At 36.7% G+C, this 15,264-nt stretch overlaps 1 protein-coding gene across 5 annotated transcripts in view; it reads right to left on the bottom strand.

The window, feature by feature from the left end:
* The window catches only part of LOC148949213 (uncharacterized), a 175,326-nt gene that overhangs the window by 120,778 nt on the left and 39,284 nt on the right, over nt 1-15,264 (bottom strand). For 4 of the 5 annotated variants that reach the window (XM_089093257.1, XM_089093259.1, XM_089093253.1 and 1 more), the window contains exon 2: nt 1,091-1,310. In XM_089093257.1, the coding sequence (XP_088949383.1) occupies nt 1,091-1,276 (186 nt within the window). In that variant the 5' untranslated portion in view covers nt 1,277-1,310. Of the gene's footprint in view, nt 1-1,090; nt 1,311-14,030; nt 14,161-15,264 lie in introns of those variants that run through there. The other variant, XM_089093258.1, reaches the window with a different exon arrangement.

The following is a 15,264-nucleotide window of genomic DNA, read 5'->3' as shown; positions in this document are numbered from 1 at the left end:
AAAACTTCCAGAATTTCTTTTCAATAATTCAAGACAGACTGCGTTTTTTTTTTTTTTTTGCTACGTTCAATCCTTGTCAGTCAGTCGTGAATCATTTTGTCAAGTCAGGCCTTATCATTTTGTCACCCATCAGTATTAGACACAAAAATTGGGTATTGATAATCGGTACTTGTGTATTATACGCCACTCACTAAAGTTTACGGGTATTTTCCCATTATCCGGGCCTCTCTAAAAAGTCAAGTTTGGTTAATGCTAATGAAATAAAAAGAAAAAATAGTATAAGTATATAATAGTTTAGAAACAAATTTGGGGTGTATATTTGCACATTAGGGGGAGTGGGGGGCAAAGCATAGGAAATATTAAATACGTAACCTAACCTAGGTACCTTTTCCCCCCAAAACCCCCAAAAACAACACTTTACAGCGGTGTATTGAATCATCTCGTAAAAACGGGTTTTTCATTGCGTCTCTCCCTTTTGACTGTAGAATCTCTTGCTGGACTTCTTTAGAGAGGCCCTGATAATGGGAAAGTACCAGTTTACGCTGTCTAAAACTCGAAAACAAACTGGTTTCTTCGTTAGTTTCTTTCATCTTAGCGTGAGACAAGACAAAGAGAAGTGACGGAATAAATGGGAAATATATAATTTGGGCTATATATTTGCACATTAGAGGGGGGGGGGGAGTAAAGTATTTGGACAGTTTGAAGTTAGAAAACAATTCTTACTTCATAATTTGCAGAATAATTGTACCTAACACATTTTCAAAGCAGACCCGCTCTACTTTACTGCCCCCTCCCTAATCTACAAATATATAGCCCAAATTTGATTCTAAAGTATTATATTTTCATAATATTTTGTGATATTTCATTAGGATTGACCGTCAAAGAAACAGGTTCTAATTAAATGAAACAATTGAGTGAGTGGCGTATAATACACAAGTACCTGATTAACATATTTTGTTTTATAAGCAAAGCAGGTTATTCTTAGTTCGAAATAGTTTCGAAAGAACAAACAAAAACTTGCAAAAAGAACAGCAAGAGGTGAGCTTTTGCTCTTGATTCGCAATTTTCAACTAATTAAAAGTATGCTTACTTGTGTAGGTTGTTGCTGTTGCTGTTGTACTTGCAAACTCTGCTGTAGCCCTTGCTGTTGAATCTGCTGCTGTTGATCAGCTGTTTGCACATTTCCTTGTTGCTGTGTCTGATTTGGAACTGAGCCAATAGAATATGTAACAGATACAGGACTTGCTTGGACTGGTTGGGTTTTTACTTCGGCCATTGTTGAAAATGGTAGTAACAAACACTTCTGAAATCTGAAAGTGAAAATAATATCATGGCATAAACTTCAGGGTCATATGTCTGATAAAAAGGATAACGACGAAATGAAAAACAAATATGGTTTTTTAAGTAAAAAGAAAGTAGACAGGTGAACGTATTTATCTTGATGAAAGCAGTATAAAAAAATGTGGAGCAAATTCGTTGGATGTCAGGTTTCGGCTAGTTGAGTGTCCGCCATCAAAATCCATACTCGGGTACAGAACAACGTTTTGTTTAATAGCCTATACATATTTTTTTTTCTCTATTTATGGGATAATAAATCCATTATAAGTCTATCAGGATTGTAAACTTGTATTTTCTATTGCACTGGCCAGGGTTGTATCCAATATTTTTGTTCGGGCGGAGGAGGGGGGCAAAATAACTTTATAAAACACAACAAAATTTGTTTGGATGTAGTTTTGCTGCTTTTGCACGAGTCAAAACAAAAATTCAGGGGGTTCAAACCAGACGACCCCTCCTGGGCATGGTCCTGGTACTGACCTTTTCATAAATATTGACAGAAAAATAGGGAAAATTCACCTGCTATGGCTTTTTCAAGGTTCAGTAGTATTCTAATGCACTAACAGGGCCGTGGCCAGGATTTTTCTTTAGGGGGATTTTTGTTCAGGGGGGGGGGTACAAAAAAGACTAAAAACCGCATCAAAATGTGTTTTTATGCATTTTTATTAAGTTTTACTAAGTTTTTATGAGTCAGACAAACATTTCGGGGAGGGTGGGGTTTCAAAACCCCTAACCCCTCCCCTGAATACGGCGTCAAACACAAAGGTACAAAAAAGGCATTAAAATTCAAATGGGGCTACTATCCCAGCAAAAATTTGCTCTCATGCAGGAATTAGCCTCAATTCTTTTTAGTCTTGTACGATATAATGATGCGTTTCAGAGTTTTATTCCACATTACATACATAATCCAATCACAACACTCCAAATCCCCCTCGAAAGACTCCATGGCCAGGGATACGTCTCGGGAAATCGCATTATAGGCACGGAATTTTAGATGTTGATGCCTAAAAGTGTGATTTTTTCGAAACATCAGACCTTCTCCATATGAAAATATTCCAGCCCTCATCCCCCCCCCCGATATTTTTTACTATATGTACATACGGCCCAGAGCAGGCAAGTTTGCAGATTATTTGGGATAAGGGCATAGATAATTTCGGAGACCCCACTGCCTTTCCATGATAAAAGTTCAAAATAGGGATAAAATCCTTTTTAATAGACAGTGTATAGAAATTCACAAAAATACCAGATATTTCGGTCACATATACAGTGACCGTCATCAGTAGTAGAACTAAACTGACACTATCTATTAAAACTAAATTTCTATACACTGTCTATTAAAAAGGATTTTATCCCTATTTTGAACTTTTATTTTATCGGATAAGGGCATATTTTGTCGAATGGCGGTCCTGCTCCAATATAAAGAAATAGAAGAGCACAGGGAAAAAGCAAAGATCGTAATAATTGAATATCCATATACCCTAGGTACAAGACCGTATCCAGGGAGGTTAAGGTGTCTGACCCCCAACCCCCGACATTTTTGCCCCTGTCATAAAAACGTAACAAAAATCAACATGAAATTTTTTATGTGGTTTTTAATGTCTTAGTTTACCCTCCCCCCCCCCCAAAAAAAAAAATCTTGGACATAAACTTGCTTGGGTATATGCCTACTTTAAATTCATACATAGCGTAACCTGAGTTGAGGAATTGGACTCACTTCTAGTGCAGTAGTTTCATTTGTTTGTTTTGGAGTTTATTTTGTGTTGTTGTTCACGTCCTGTGTTTTTTCTGTCTTCTTTTTCTTATTTGTTGTGTCTTTTCAAGTTACAGTTTTTCATTAAATAAATAAGCAATTCCCACTGTAACAGAATGTGTAACACATGTACTTTATTTTTAGGGATGAAAATAAAAAGTTGCGGAAGACTTTAGACGAAAGGTTCATGATTATTTTCCATAAAATCTAAAAAATCCTCCAAAATTATAGGAAACAACCTCAAATGCGTCAAGGGGTTTAAATTTTGCTGAAAACGTCCCTGGAATTCTCATTTATAGAATTCCAATGCATATTTAACCAACCTAGTTCTAGAAGCTTAAAGTAGCCTACCAAGGACGATTTGATTTTTGAATTGGTAAAGTGGAAACTTAAAGAGCCTATGTATATATATATATATATATATATATATATATATATATATATATATATATATATATATATATATATATATATATATATATATATATATATATATATATATGTATATACATATATATATAGGCTATATATATATATAAATATTAATATAAATTTTGAAAAATTGAGAATTTCATTTTTAATGAAAAGTCCTCCAGATTAAGCTATGTATTTTTTTTATAGTAGCGGGCACTAAATTCCTCACCTAAAAATTGCAATGGGTGAGAGATTATATAATAATTTATCTGTAATGTCTGCTGATTTAAATGCTATAATCATGGCATTAGAACACCTTAAGGATAACCAACCTCTAATTGCAAATTCAAATTATATTATTGTATATTCGGACTCTTTATCAAGCCTTGAGTTACTGGCATCAGCTCCTCAGTATAAGTTGGACATTGACACTTATCATTGTCTCTGTATTATAGATAATCTTGCTTCAAGTGGCATAAGAACTTATTTTCAGTATATTCCTAGCCACTCTGGTATAAGTGGTAATCATCAGGTCGATGAAATACCAAAAAATGCTATAAATATTGACCAACCAAAAGGGAGACCAATCCCGATTAGAGATATTTACCGATGGAGACTATCAGATATTAATTTTAACAAGAATAATCCTATCCCCCTTTCCCAATAAGTTTTTTTGTAAAATTTACCATAGAATTTATTCTGGCACAGCAGGACTAAATTTTCTTCTATTCTCACATAATTTTCCTTATTCAAGGGGTTAATCTCTCCTGTGCCCACTTTGTAAGGATTAAGATGTGAATAATGAAATGCTTGACTACTGCCTATTTGAATGTAATATGGTGACGTCTGCATAACATACCTTGCATTTTAAACTGTTAAAATGCTTCAAACACCACAAAATCTGACTATCAGCCAAGAGCCTAGCCAACTATACCTGCACACAGAGCATAGAAATCGACATCTATCATCTCATAATTGAACTCCTAGAGTCAAAAGATCTACTGTAAGATATCTAAAAATATCTAATAATTATGAGGCAATCAAGCCAGTAGCTCTGTAGCCCACAGAGTGAAGCAAAAGGAAAAGGGCTAAATAGTATTACTGAAAAGCCCACCTGCTGTTAAATAGAAGAAGGAAGAAATTATTTGTTTTATTTGTTACCATAGAATTCGTTCTGGATAAAATGGACGAAATCTCCCTGTATTCTCGCATAAGTTTCCTATTTCAAGGGATTACTCTCCACCATGTCCAATTTGTATGCCTTGAGACGTGAATAATAATATAATTATGACCAGAGCCTATATGAATGTAATATGCTGATGTTTGCACAACAAATCTTACTTTATAAAGTGTTAAATTGCTTCAAACACCACAAAATCTCACTATCAGCCAAGAGCCTAGCCAACTATACCTGCACACAGAGCATAGAAATCGACATCTATCGTCTCATAATTGAACTCCTAGAGTCGAAAGATCTACTGTAAGATATCTAAAAATATCTAATAATTATGAGGCAATCAAGTCAGTAGCTCTGTAGCCCACAGAGTGAAGCAAAAGGAAAAGGGCTAAATAGTATTACTGAAAAACCCGCCTGCTGTTAAATAGAAGAAGAAGAACAAGACTGAATAAGCTAAAACCTTATGACCCCAACGGCTTAAGAAGGTGCAGCCTTTCCTTGAAGATGTAGTTGCCCTTAGGAGCCAAAGACTATCCATATATGAATTTTTACGGCCGAAAAGCATTGTCAAATTTAACCAATTAGTTTCGGTTATTTGTTTCAATACTTTGACGTGGCAACACTGACGAAAACGTGACAATACCCTAAAAACTTTGCACTTTATAAAAAAAGAAAATCATGTTTTCCATGAATTTACTCCAAGCCCGTCAAGTTTAACAATCAAAACGAAGAGGGGGTAAAAACCACAAATAAAGGAAAAGGTAATCCAAATATTTAACAATCGAGAAGAAGAATTTTTTGCCAATTCTTGGGTCCCGTTTTCGAGGGCTCGTGCCCCCAAACATTTTTGTCCGTGCCTCTTAGGTTCCTCTTGGGTCAAGTACTAATAGCTGTAAGTTTCAAACTGATGAGTTATAAATAAAGCGATAAGGTCTTTAAAAAAAAAGGGTAACTAACGATTTAAAAACTTAATTTCCATTAAATTTGGGAATATGGATGCTTTTAATTCAATACCATTTTTATTGCAAACAATACTCCAGCTCCCATCCACGACTAAAGATTCGTAGTCCTGAATTACTGCGTTGCCCGTATAACGATGTCGTGGGAATGGTATAAAGTAACTTCTTCGAGAAACTTTAAAACCTTAAGCCCCTTGAGACCAGCCCCAAGCTAGAGCGTTTAAATTTCCGTATTTCTTTTTATCTTGGACCAAATTGGGAGAAAACACAAGAAGAGCACAATTTTTCGAAGAAAAACAACATTTAAAACATTTAAAAAAAACATTTTAAACACCCAAACGTGGGTGCAATTGAAGTTTTCAACATCGAGTAAAGAAGCCAATAGTTTAGAACTGAGGGAAGGAGGACAAATTGAGTTGCACGACAGACTTGAAAAATTATGCCATTAAACGAAAAATATAACAATAACACTTCGATCTTGAAAACGAAGCTATCATTTAGCTTTTAACTGACAACAGCTATACGTAATTGCCAGTTAACTATGCTATATAGGTAATTAGTACAAAATGTTACTAAAATGGTGAGCAAATGTAAAGGCAGTGATCTAACATTTTTATTACTTCCGCAGCCCACCAATCTCGATCTAATACCCAATATGGAAAAGGAATGCTAGGCAAATGACTTTTATTATGATCGTTAATCCGAGAGGAAGAGTGGAGAACTAGATAAAATGACTAAACCAAGTATCCTATACTCCAAACTTATAATGCAAAAAATTGGGTACTTGTGCATTATAGCGACCCCACTCAAGAAGTGAAGTTATGCTAATCCTAATGAAATATACCAAAATATGATGAAAATATTATACACTTCTGACAAAATTATGGAAACTACAGCAACGAATTATGGAAAGCAGGCCATTGAAACCACATGTTGACACGCAAATCGACTTTTTCCTACACGGCCTAGTTGTACAATTCCAAAAAGGATCTATAGTTATGTTGTGTTCACTGATGCACTGTTTTGTTTTGGGCAACATCCCCTTATCCTGGAAAAGTCTAATTGCCTCTTCTTCAGTCCTTGGCAAATCCCAAATCTTGATTTTCACATCCATGGTCAGATATATTCTCTAATACTACACATCGCAAACTAAATGAATTTCATCAATGGCCAGAGAAACCGGTTCTACTCAGATCAGGAACTTGAGCAAGGTCGCTATAATACATAAGTACCAATAATTGAGAAAGTTTTTCCCGTGGTTACCAAGGGAAGAGGGGAATCCACCACCTCCAGGACTTGTTTTTGGAGGTAGCGGTAAACAATGGATGATTCTCCAAGACAGGCTTTAAAGACATGTTATTTCAGTTTTCTTTAAGGGGTTGTCAATAGCCAATAACTTTCTACACTTTTTAGCACTGTCTACAAGGATTTCAGATTACAGTATATCCTATTTTGGTGTCATTTTAGTGATCCTATCCTGCTTTGGCATGTTTTGTATGAATTTGTACGCCATGGGTGGGGAATTACGGTACCTAAATAGGCTCTCGGATGTTTTAGGTGGAGGAGCTATAACAATATTGCAGAAGACTGATAAATAAAAAAATTCACCCATGTAATGTCAGATAAGTTGTCACATTAAACAAGGAGAATAGAATATTAATTTCTCAAAAACTCCTTTCTGAAATCCTCTGGACTTTGACGTAGCTTACCTTACATGCTTTATGTCTAAGAGGTACAATTATCTAACACTTAATTTTCAACTTGACACTATCAGATTAATTTTCCCGGAAACTGTGTTTAACTTAGGGGGATGGCTACTAAAACACCAGTTAAGTCATTTCAAGTGGTAAAGCTGGGTTCTTAGTCGGGGTTATTCGTAGCCCTTTAGGGGATGGATACTAAACGTTTGGCTGATAAGGCTCCATTTTTCAGTATAGATGATCTTAGTAGCTTAACACATGTATCTTAAAACATCAACGGACACAGCAAAAGAATTAGGAAAGCTAAGAGCCCCTTAGGAAAGATGGAGAGACACCAATGAAATCAAGAAGTGCTATTTTACATCTGCAAAGTTTTTACTTTTTATTCCTAAGCTGTACCGAAACTCTCATCAAGATAAGTCTCGGATTACGAACAGAGTTGGTCGAGCATTAGGGAGAAGTCAGTAGCTAAAGCGACACTGAGCTGACGACGTTTTTCTCCAGTGATAATTATAAAAGGTACAAAATACCTGCACTGAGCCTTACAGCCCCAACCGGTGGTGTTGATCTCCGTTTCGTGGCCCTTCAGCCAGGAAGTGAAATGGGGTGTTGGGGGCCAGCCATCCTGTGCTTTCGCACATCGTTTCTGTTTACCTTCTCCAGATTTCTCCGAGTATCCATTCAGAGCTGGATCGACTCTGGCTGAGCTTAAAGAATCACGCCACTAACCATCGCTCCAAACCAAATAACCAGGACTTGAACCCATGTCTTCAAGGACAAAGGATTTCAAGTCTAGCGTGCTAACCGCTCGGTTAGTCGACAAGTATGCAAAAAATTATAATTCAGGTGTTTCTTTTTTTTGTGTGTTTAGTCTTTTTTTTTCCCAGAAAAATACATAGTCAGCAATTTTTCTTATTCAAGTTAAAATAAGGCCTGAACATAAACCGTTTCGGAAAATGGGTTTACTTTTTATTTGTGGTTTTTCATGCAAAGCACAAGAATATAAAAAATACAGCGATTACTTATGTCTTTTTTATATTCGCAGGGGTATAAGATGAATGTTTTAAAAGTTATAAAGACTACAGATTTGGGTCACTGAGAGTAGGTTCAAGACACGAAGCTGCGTTGAAACTCTGCTGAATCATAATGTATTCAGGCAACCATTGAATTCCGATCTTACCCTTTTGCAAAGGATATAAAACCCTTTTTTTGCAAACCCTGTCAATTTCATTGGATATAGTTGTTCCAAATCAGATCGGGATTTTTTTGCATGATATGTTCTGCGTTTTTTGTCTGCTTCAATTTGCATGAAGAAGTAAACGGCTAGGCCCAATAAAATGAGTTGTATTTCTTTACCTCCTTTTTTTTTTATTTGACTATTGAGGCATGATGTCAAATGGTAGCCAACTGACACCACAAACTGTCGTTCAACACTGTTTGAGTTATAGATTTAGTTTTTCGCCCTTTATCTTTTCATCTTTTGTTCTTTCCTTTTTTTGCAGGCAGAAAAGGGTAACTAAAGTAGCAAGATATTACTTGTTTTAAGATACATTTCTTTTGTTTTATGACATCATGCAACTAAGACGTCTATAAATGCGATGTCTCGCAGCAGCTTTCCCCTTTGGTATTATGAACGAGCTCACCAATCTTTAAACTCCTCCGTAATTTTTGGTCTTATATAGGACTGAAGGCATAAAACTACAACTCCATAACTCCATAAAATTACACATTTAATATGTCACCATTTTCATTAAACCTACTGACCATTTAATATTAAATGCTCGCTTGACTTCAAGACTACTTGTATATCGTCACAAAATTGTTTTCCAATTGTTCCCCTGTCTTGTTCCCCTCCCATGAAGTGAATACACCCCTGCAAATAAGACCCCGTCAAACAATACTTATCGACTCCTAGAGTCATTATCAGTTATTTTAAGAGCATGAGTGTGACATCCCCTATTATTTTTGGGGACAACGAAAAAAAGTTAGGAAGGGACACGAGGGGTGACCATACCAGAAAACATTGGTGGAGGATCACATGCACACGGAGTTGAAAACACGGTAGTCTAGTTTACTGAAAACCGTAGTTATACTACCGTACTTGGCACAGTTCCGCCACGCTTGGCATACTTCCACCACGCTTGACACACGCCACCCGGTCTGAAAGTTGACGCCCCCTCACTGCAAACGCCCTCCTCAAAAGAAACTACTTTAGTGCAGGTGATCAACCAATGAATGAGAAATTCAACAGAACACTCAGTATAGATAAAATACACTGACAATATAAAAAAATCAACGTATACAAGGTCACCAAAAACCCGCAATTATGGCAACAGATTCTATGGTATCTCTTATTTTTACATCTTTAATAGCATTCTGATTTTTATTTTTTGTTGTTAAAAAAACCCTGTTCGAAACGTATTCGGTAAAGTGCAAATAAGAATCTTTGGAGGATTTGAAGGGGTGGCCCCAATCTTATTTGTGGTAATTTATGTTAGTTTTAAGTTTAATCTGATTCTTCATTTTAGTTTCAGTTCATTTTAGCTCACATTTATTCATCAATAATAACTCCAGTTTGTTTTAAGCACAGTTTATATAATTATCCAGTGTGATCTTTCCCTATCTCACCCATTATAAAAACCCCGACCAAGGTGCGAGTGCTCCAGAGAACGTTTTTGCAGATAGAAACATAGGCGGCATCAGATATTTTCATGGGTAGACAAGTCAGACTGTGATCTAATCGGAAACAAGTGGAAACCCGCTATTACGAATAATGCACTTTGTTGGAAACAATCGGAAACAGACTAACCCGCTAATGCAGAAAGAAGTGGGGAGCTTTTTGTTCGCACCGAGAACGAAGACCAGAAATGATATGCGATAAGCTTACTAGATAATTATATGATCTGTGGTTTTAAGTATAGCTGAGTGGCTGGCGCACTGGACTTGAAATCCTGAGAACAGGGGTTCAAGTCTTGGTGTCGCTGGTTATCAAACAGTTCGTGGTAACGAAGTGTAAGGAAGAAGCTATGCGACTCAATAAGAACCGAAACTCTAAGAAATAGTTTCAAAGAAATCAACATCAAAAGAATCGAATTTTCATGTGTATTCAAAATATATAAAATTCATCTAGTTTAATGTTACCCATCAATAGTTACGAGCCTGAGAAAATTTGACCAATTTTTGAAATGGGAGGAAACGTCCCCGAAACATCAAGTGATCTTAATGAAACCACACTATCAGGTTCGGCCTACCAGAGAACCCTGCCGTATAGGTTTCAAGCTCATATATACAAAAATGTGGAATTTTGCCAGACGAAAGATCAAGAATACGGGAAGGCGTCATAACATCCAACCGTCAGGACATCCGACGTCATAACATCCACAAAATCCGTCATAACATCGACAAAAAAATCCGTCAGAACCACAAACCGTCACAACATCAAAAATTTTTAAACTTTAGTTTTTGGGGGTTTCGGGGGGGGGGGAAGGTACAGAGGGTTGGTTAGGTGATGTATTTAATATATGCTATGTTTTACACCCATCCCCCTGATGTGCAAATATATAGTCGAAATTTGTTTCTAAACTATTATATACTTATTGCTATTATATAAACTTATAAATTTTTTTCGATGTTATGAAGGTTGGTGGTTCTGACGGATTTTCCTTGTGGATGTTATGACGTTTGGTGCTTGTGACGGTTGTTCGAAATGGTAGCACCCCCACGGATACGTGTTCGTTTTTTTTTTCTTTTCTTTGTTTGTTTTTCCCAGGGGTGATCGTATCGAACTAGTAATCTCAGAAAATCGAGGAAGGGCTCTTTTGATCGAAAATCAAAAGTTCTAGTGCCATTTTTAAGTAACCAAAAATATTGGAGGGCAGCTAGCCTCCCTTCCACGCCCCCTTTTCCCCAAAGCTGTCCGATCAAAATCTTGAGATAGAATTGTGTTCAACACAGTCGAAAGTTCTAATAACTATGTCTTTAAGGGTGACCTGACACCCCACAGTTCCCGGGGGAAGGCCTGCAAGCTATGAGCTTTGCTCCTTTGTTTACATGTATTATTGTTATCGAGAAGTATACAGATATTTTTCGGGGGTATTTTTCTGGCAGCGGGGGTTTTTGTCGGGGACGGAAATTTTGAAGGAAGGGGGAGTCAGATTCTCCGGCATTATTTAAAAACGATGAGAAATTAAAACAAAAAACCCAAGTTTTTCAACTGAAAGTAAGGAGCCATATTAAAACTTAAAACGAGCAGAAATTATTACATTATGAGGGGGTTTCTTCCTCCTCAATACATCGCCATTTACGCCAAAGTTATCTTTAGAACTTTCGAAAAAACTTGTTATTCTAATTAAACGGCCCTTGTGTTTCAGGGGTCATTCTTAAATAATTGGAACAAAAGGTCAAACTTTAACGTGAAGAGCGAGGTATTGAGGAGGAAGCAACCCCCTCGTATATGAAATAATTTCTGTTCCTTTTAAGTTTTCATATGGTTCCTTACTTTCAGTTCAAAAACTTGGTTTATTTTATTAAATTTGGTTAGGAACGGGAGTCAATGGCGTGACTAAGTAAGCTCAGCCAGAGTCGACCCAGCTCTAAATGGATACCTGGACAAATCTGGGGGGGGGGGGGACACGGGAAGTGTCTGATGATTTGCCCTCAATCACGTATTGCACTCCCGGCCGAAGACAGTGAATCAGGAGATCGATAGAAGCGAAACACAAACCATTGGTCAGCATGCGAAAAAGTTTTTTGTTTTAGTTAAATTTTTTGTTTGATTATAATATGATTTTATTTCTGCTTGTTTTAGTTTTTAATTTTGCTCTTCACTTCAACGATGAATCCATTAAGTGATTTAAGGCTCCCCCTCCCCCAACAGAAATATTATGGGTCTCATTAGGCTATGGATAGCTCAATGTCTCCTTACTGATCGAACTATTCATATCTAAAACGGATAATCGAAAAGAGAGTCACATGTACTGCATAGGCGTACTAAATTGGATAAACTGGCCTGAGAGAGGAACTGTTCATTGAATAGGAGACATCTCAAATGTTTCCAAGGACCATGACATAAGGTTCTGGAAACCTCTTTGAATTATTTGAAATTCCAGCCCAAAAATACTAATCGGCCGTAATGGAAATTAACTTTTTTTTTTGTACCATCTATTCTTGAACTCAGATAGCTCCAGACAACCCTACGTACAGAGGATATTCCCCCGAGGGTCCCTCCTATATTATGAATACTATGGGCAAGGACTTACCCAGGATTTTTGTTTGGGGTGGGGGAGGTGTTACAAAAAAATTGAAAAAGGGAATTAAAAATTTGGGTACTTACGTACTATATGGGCCTTTACAAGGAAACCAGTCACGAAAAACCCGTTTTTGACAGGCTAATTCAAGAGACCGCTATAGAGTAATACAATGCAAAGCGTTGTTTTCATTGCGTTTACAATAGTTAGACTGTTGTTTTTGGGGGTTTAAGAGGGGGGGGGGGAGGGAACTAGGTTAGGTTACGTATTTAATATATGCTATGCTCCCCCCCCACTAATGTGCAAATATATAGCCCAAATTTGTTTATAAACTGTTATATATTCATCCTATTTTATTTCATTAGCATTAACCAAACCTGACTTTTTAGAAGGACCCAAATAAAGCGTAAGTACCAAAATTTGTTTTTATACATTTTTGTTAAGCTTTTACAAATCAGAAAAAAAATTGGGATGGGGGGGGGCTCAAACCCTGAAACCCACTCTCCTGGATACGACCTTGACTATGGGCTAGAGTTCCGTTTTTACTAGGTTCCCTCTGACGTTGAAACCATGATACCTTGACCTCTCCTCATGACCGTCTTGATGCGTTTAAGAATATACTTTTCTGGAAAGTGCGTATCCTTCTAGGATTCCATCACCTGGAAGGATCCAATGGTGTCAAAAAAGAAAGAATTATCTTCCTGTAGCTTCTTATGCAGTGATTCATTTCACAAGGGGCTTCATATTTTGTTAGGGGGCGGGGGAGGAGTTCGCAAGAACACCAAAAAAACAGATGAACTATATGAGAAGTGATAAAAATTGGCGTATTTGGAAGAGAGAGTAACCAGAGTATGTGCCCTCTTATCCACGTGTCTAACTTTCCATTTGTAGGTGTGCTTATTATTATCAATGAATGTAAGAATACAGTAAGATAAATAGATGGAGCATCTGCTCCCAAAACATGGATTAGAGAGCCATTAACTCCAACTTCTTGTCTCATTTTGGCAGGCGTTTTGAGAGGAAGGTAATAAAAAATAATTATGGAAGTTTAGCAGAACCTAAATGTTTTTTTTTTATAAAATTACTCTATTTACGGAAGTTTTGTTAAAACATTCTCTCAAAGGCGGATATAGAGGAAAATATGGGCCGGGGGGGGAGGGCAATATGACAAGGGCACCATTAATTGACCAAATTAACAAGCTTAATTAACAAAAGAGTGAAAACAGGAAAAAAAAACAGAATGAGGGCACCAGAAGAATCTTGGGGGGCCCTAGTTTCCCCTGGATCTGCAAGTGTATTCTCTTCTGTATGCTTTTCATTATTCACAGCAAATTCCATTATTTTTTTGTTTCTTCTTGAAGGTCGCCTTTGGGAATTAAAATTTGGAGGAAATATCTATTGAGTAAGTGAAAAACAATGCCATCTATATAGAGAAAATACTTTTCGTACATAGTTTCTGGATGATGTCACATCTTCTTTATGTAATAATGCATTGAACCAGACACTGAATGAGTCCTGTTTTTGTTTGACGTTAATTATCTCAAAGACGTCATTAATTTAAGGGAGAGAATGCCTCAAAAAAGAACTTTTTCAGATTTCCATGAGACTATTACAAAAGGAGGGGGCACTCTCTTTCATGTACCCCCTTTCAAATAAATATTTGCTGTTTATTGCTTGACATGAAAATAGAAACTAAAAACAAACACATTTTTGATACAAGAGCTGTCTACAGGAGCTTAAGACTTGCGCAGCGGGAGTTGTGCTCCAGGAAATGATATTTTTAAAATTCTTGTCCCCTGGAGGAAATCGATAAAAGGAATAGACCAATTGGAAGGAAGGTAAGTGACAACACTGTTGGCAGATTATACAACTGCCAACTCGCCAGGGGGTGCTAATGTGATATCGTGTTTAAATGCTCCTATGAGCAGTTGGCTAGAAGCAATTTAACTAATTAGACAAATTTTAAACAGAAAAATGATGGGAGGAGACGTTTTTGTTTTGTTTTTTTGTTTTTTTGGTTGCGCGAATGACGTCGTTGTGGTGCATTCGCTAAACAGATAAACTATATTTGAATGTCACCTACGCTGCACTAATATAAACAATTATTATGTTTGAAAGACCTATCATACTCCTTCAGTTTACATTATTGATGATGGACAAGGCCGAACTTGAAGCTTTGACGCGTTTTTGCTGTTTCGTTTTTGGGAAATTTTCGGGGATAGCGGGAGCCAAGGCCGTACCCAGAGTAGGGTTTGAACCCCTCCCGAAATATTTTTTTGACTCGTAAAAACGTAACAAAAATGGATATAAATAAATTTCGCATGCGTTTTTCAGCTTTTTGTGTACCCCCCCTCCGAAAAAAGTCTGAGTAAAACCCCCTACAAAAAAAATCCTGGGGACGGCCTTGGTGGGAGCACTGAACAGAACGCAATAATTTTATATAATTTGTTATATTATAAAAATTTTATAGTATAATTTATTATATTACAATAACAATTTTACATTATAGTTTGGGTACTTTACCATTATATGGGCACTTCTAAAAAGTCAATTTGGTTAATGCTAATGAAATAAAACAAAATAGGATGAATATACAATAGTTTATAAACACATTTGGGCTATATATTTGCACATTCGGTGGGGAGGGGGGGCGGTAAAGCATTACATATATTATATACGTAAC

The sequence above is a fragment of the Artemia sp. Qi Xiang Cuo genome, chromosome 8 (assembly GCF_049724085.1).
Source record: "Artemia sp. Qi Xiang Cuo chromosome 8, ASM4972408v1, whole genome shotgun sequence".
Classification (NCBI taxonomy): domain Eukaryota; kingdom Metazoa; phylum Arthropoda; class Branchiopoda; order Anostraca; family Artemiidae; genus Artemia; species Artemia sp. Qi Xiang Cuo.
Note: the sequence above shows the minus strand (reverse complement) of the source record. Positions and strands in the feature narration are given on the sequence as shown.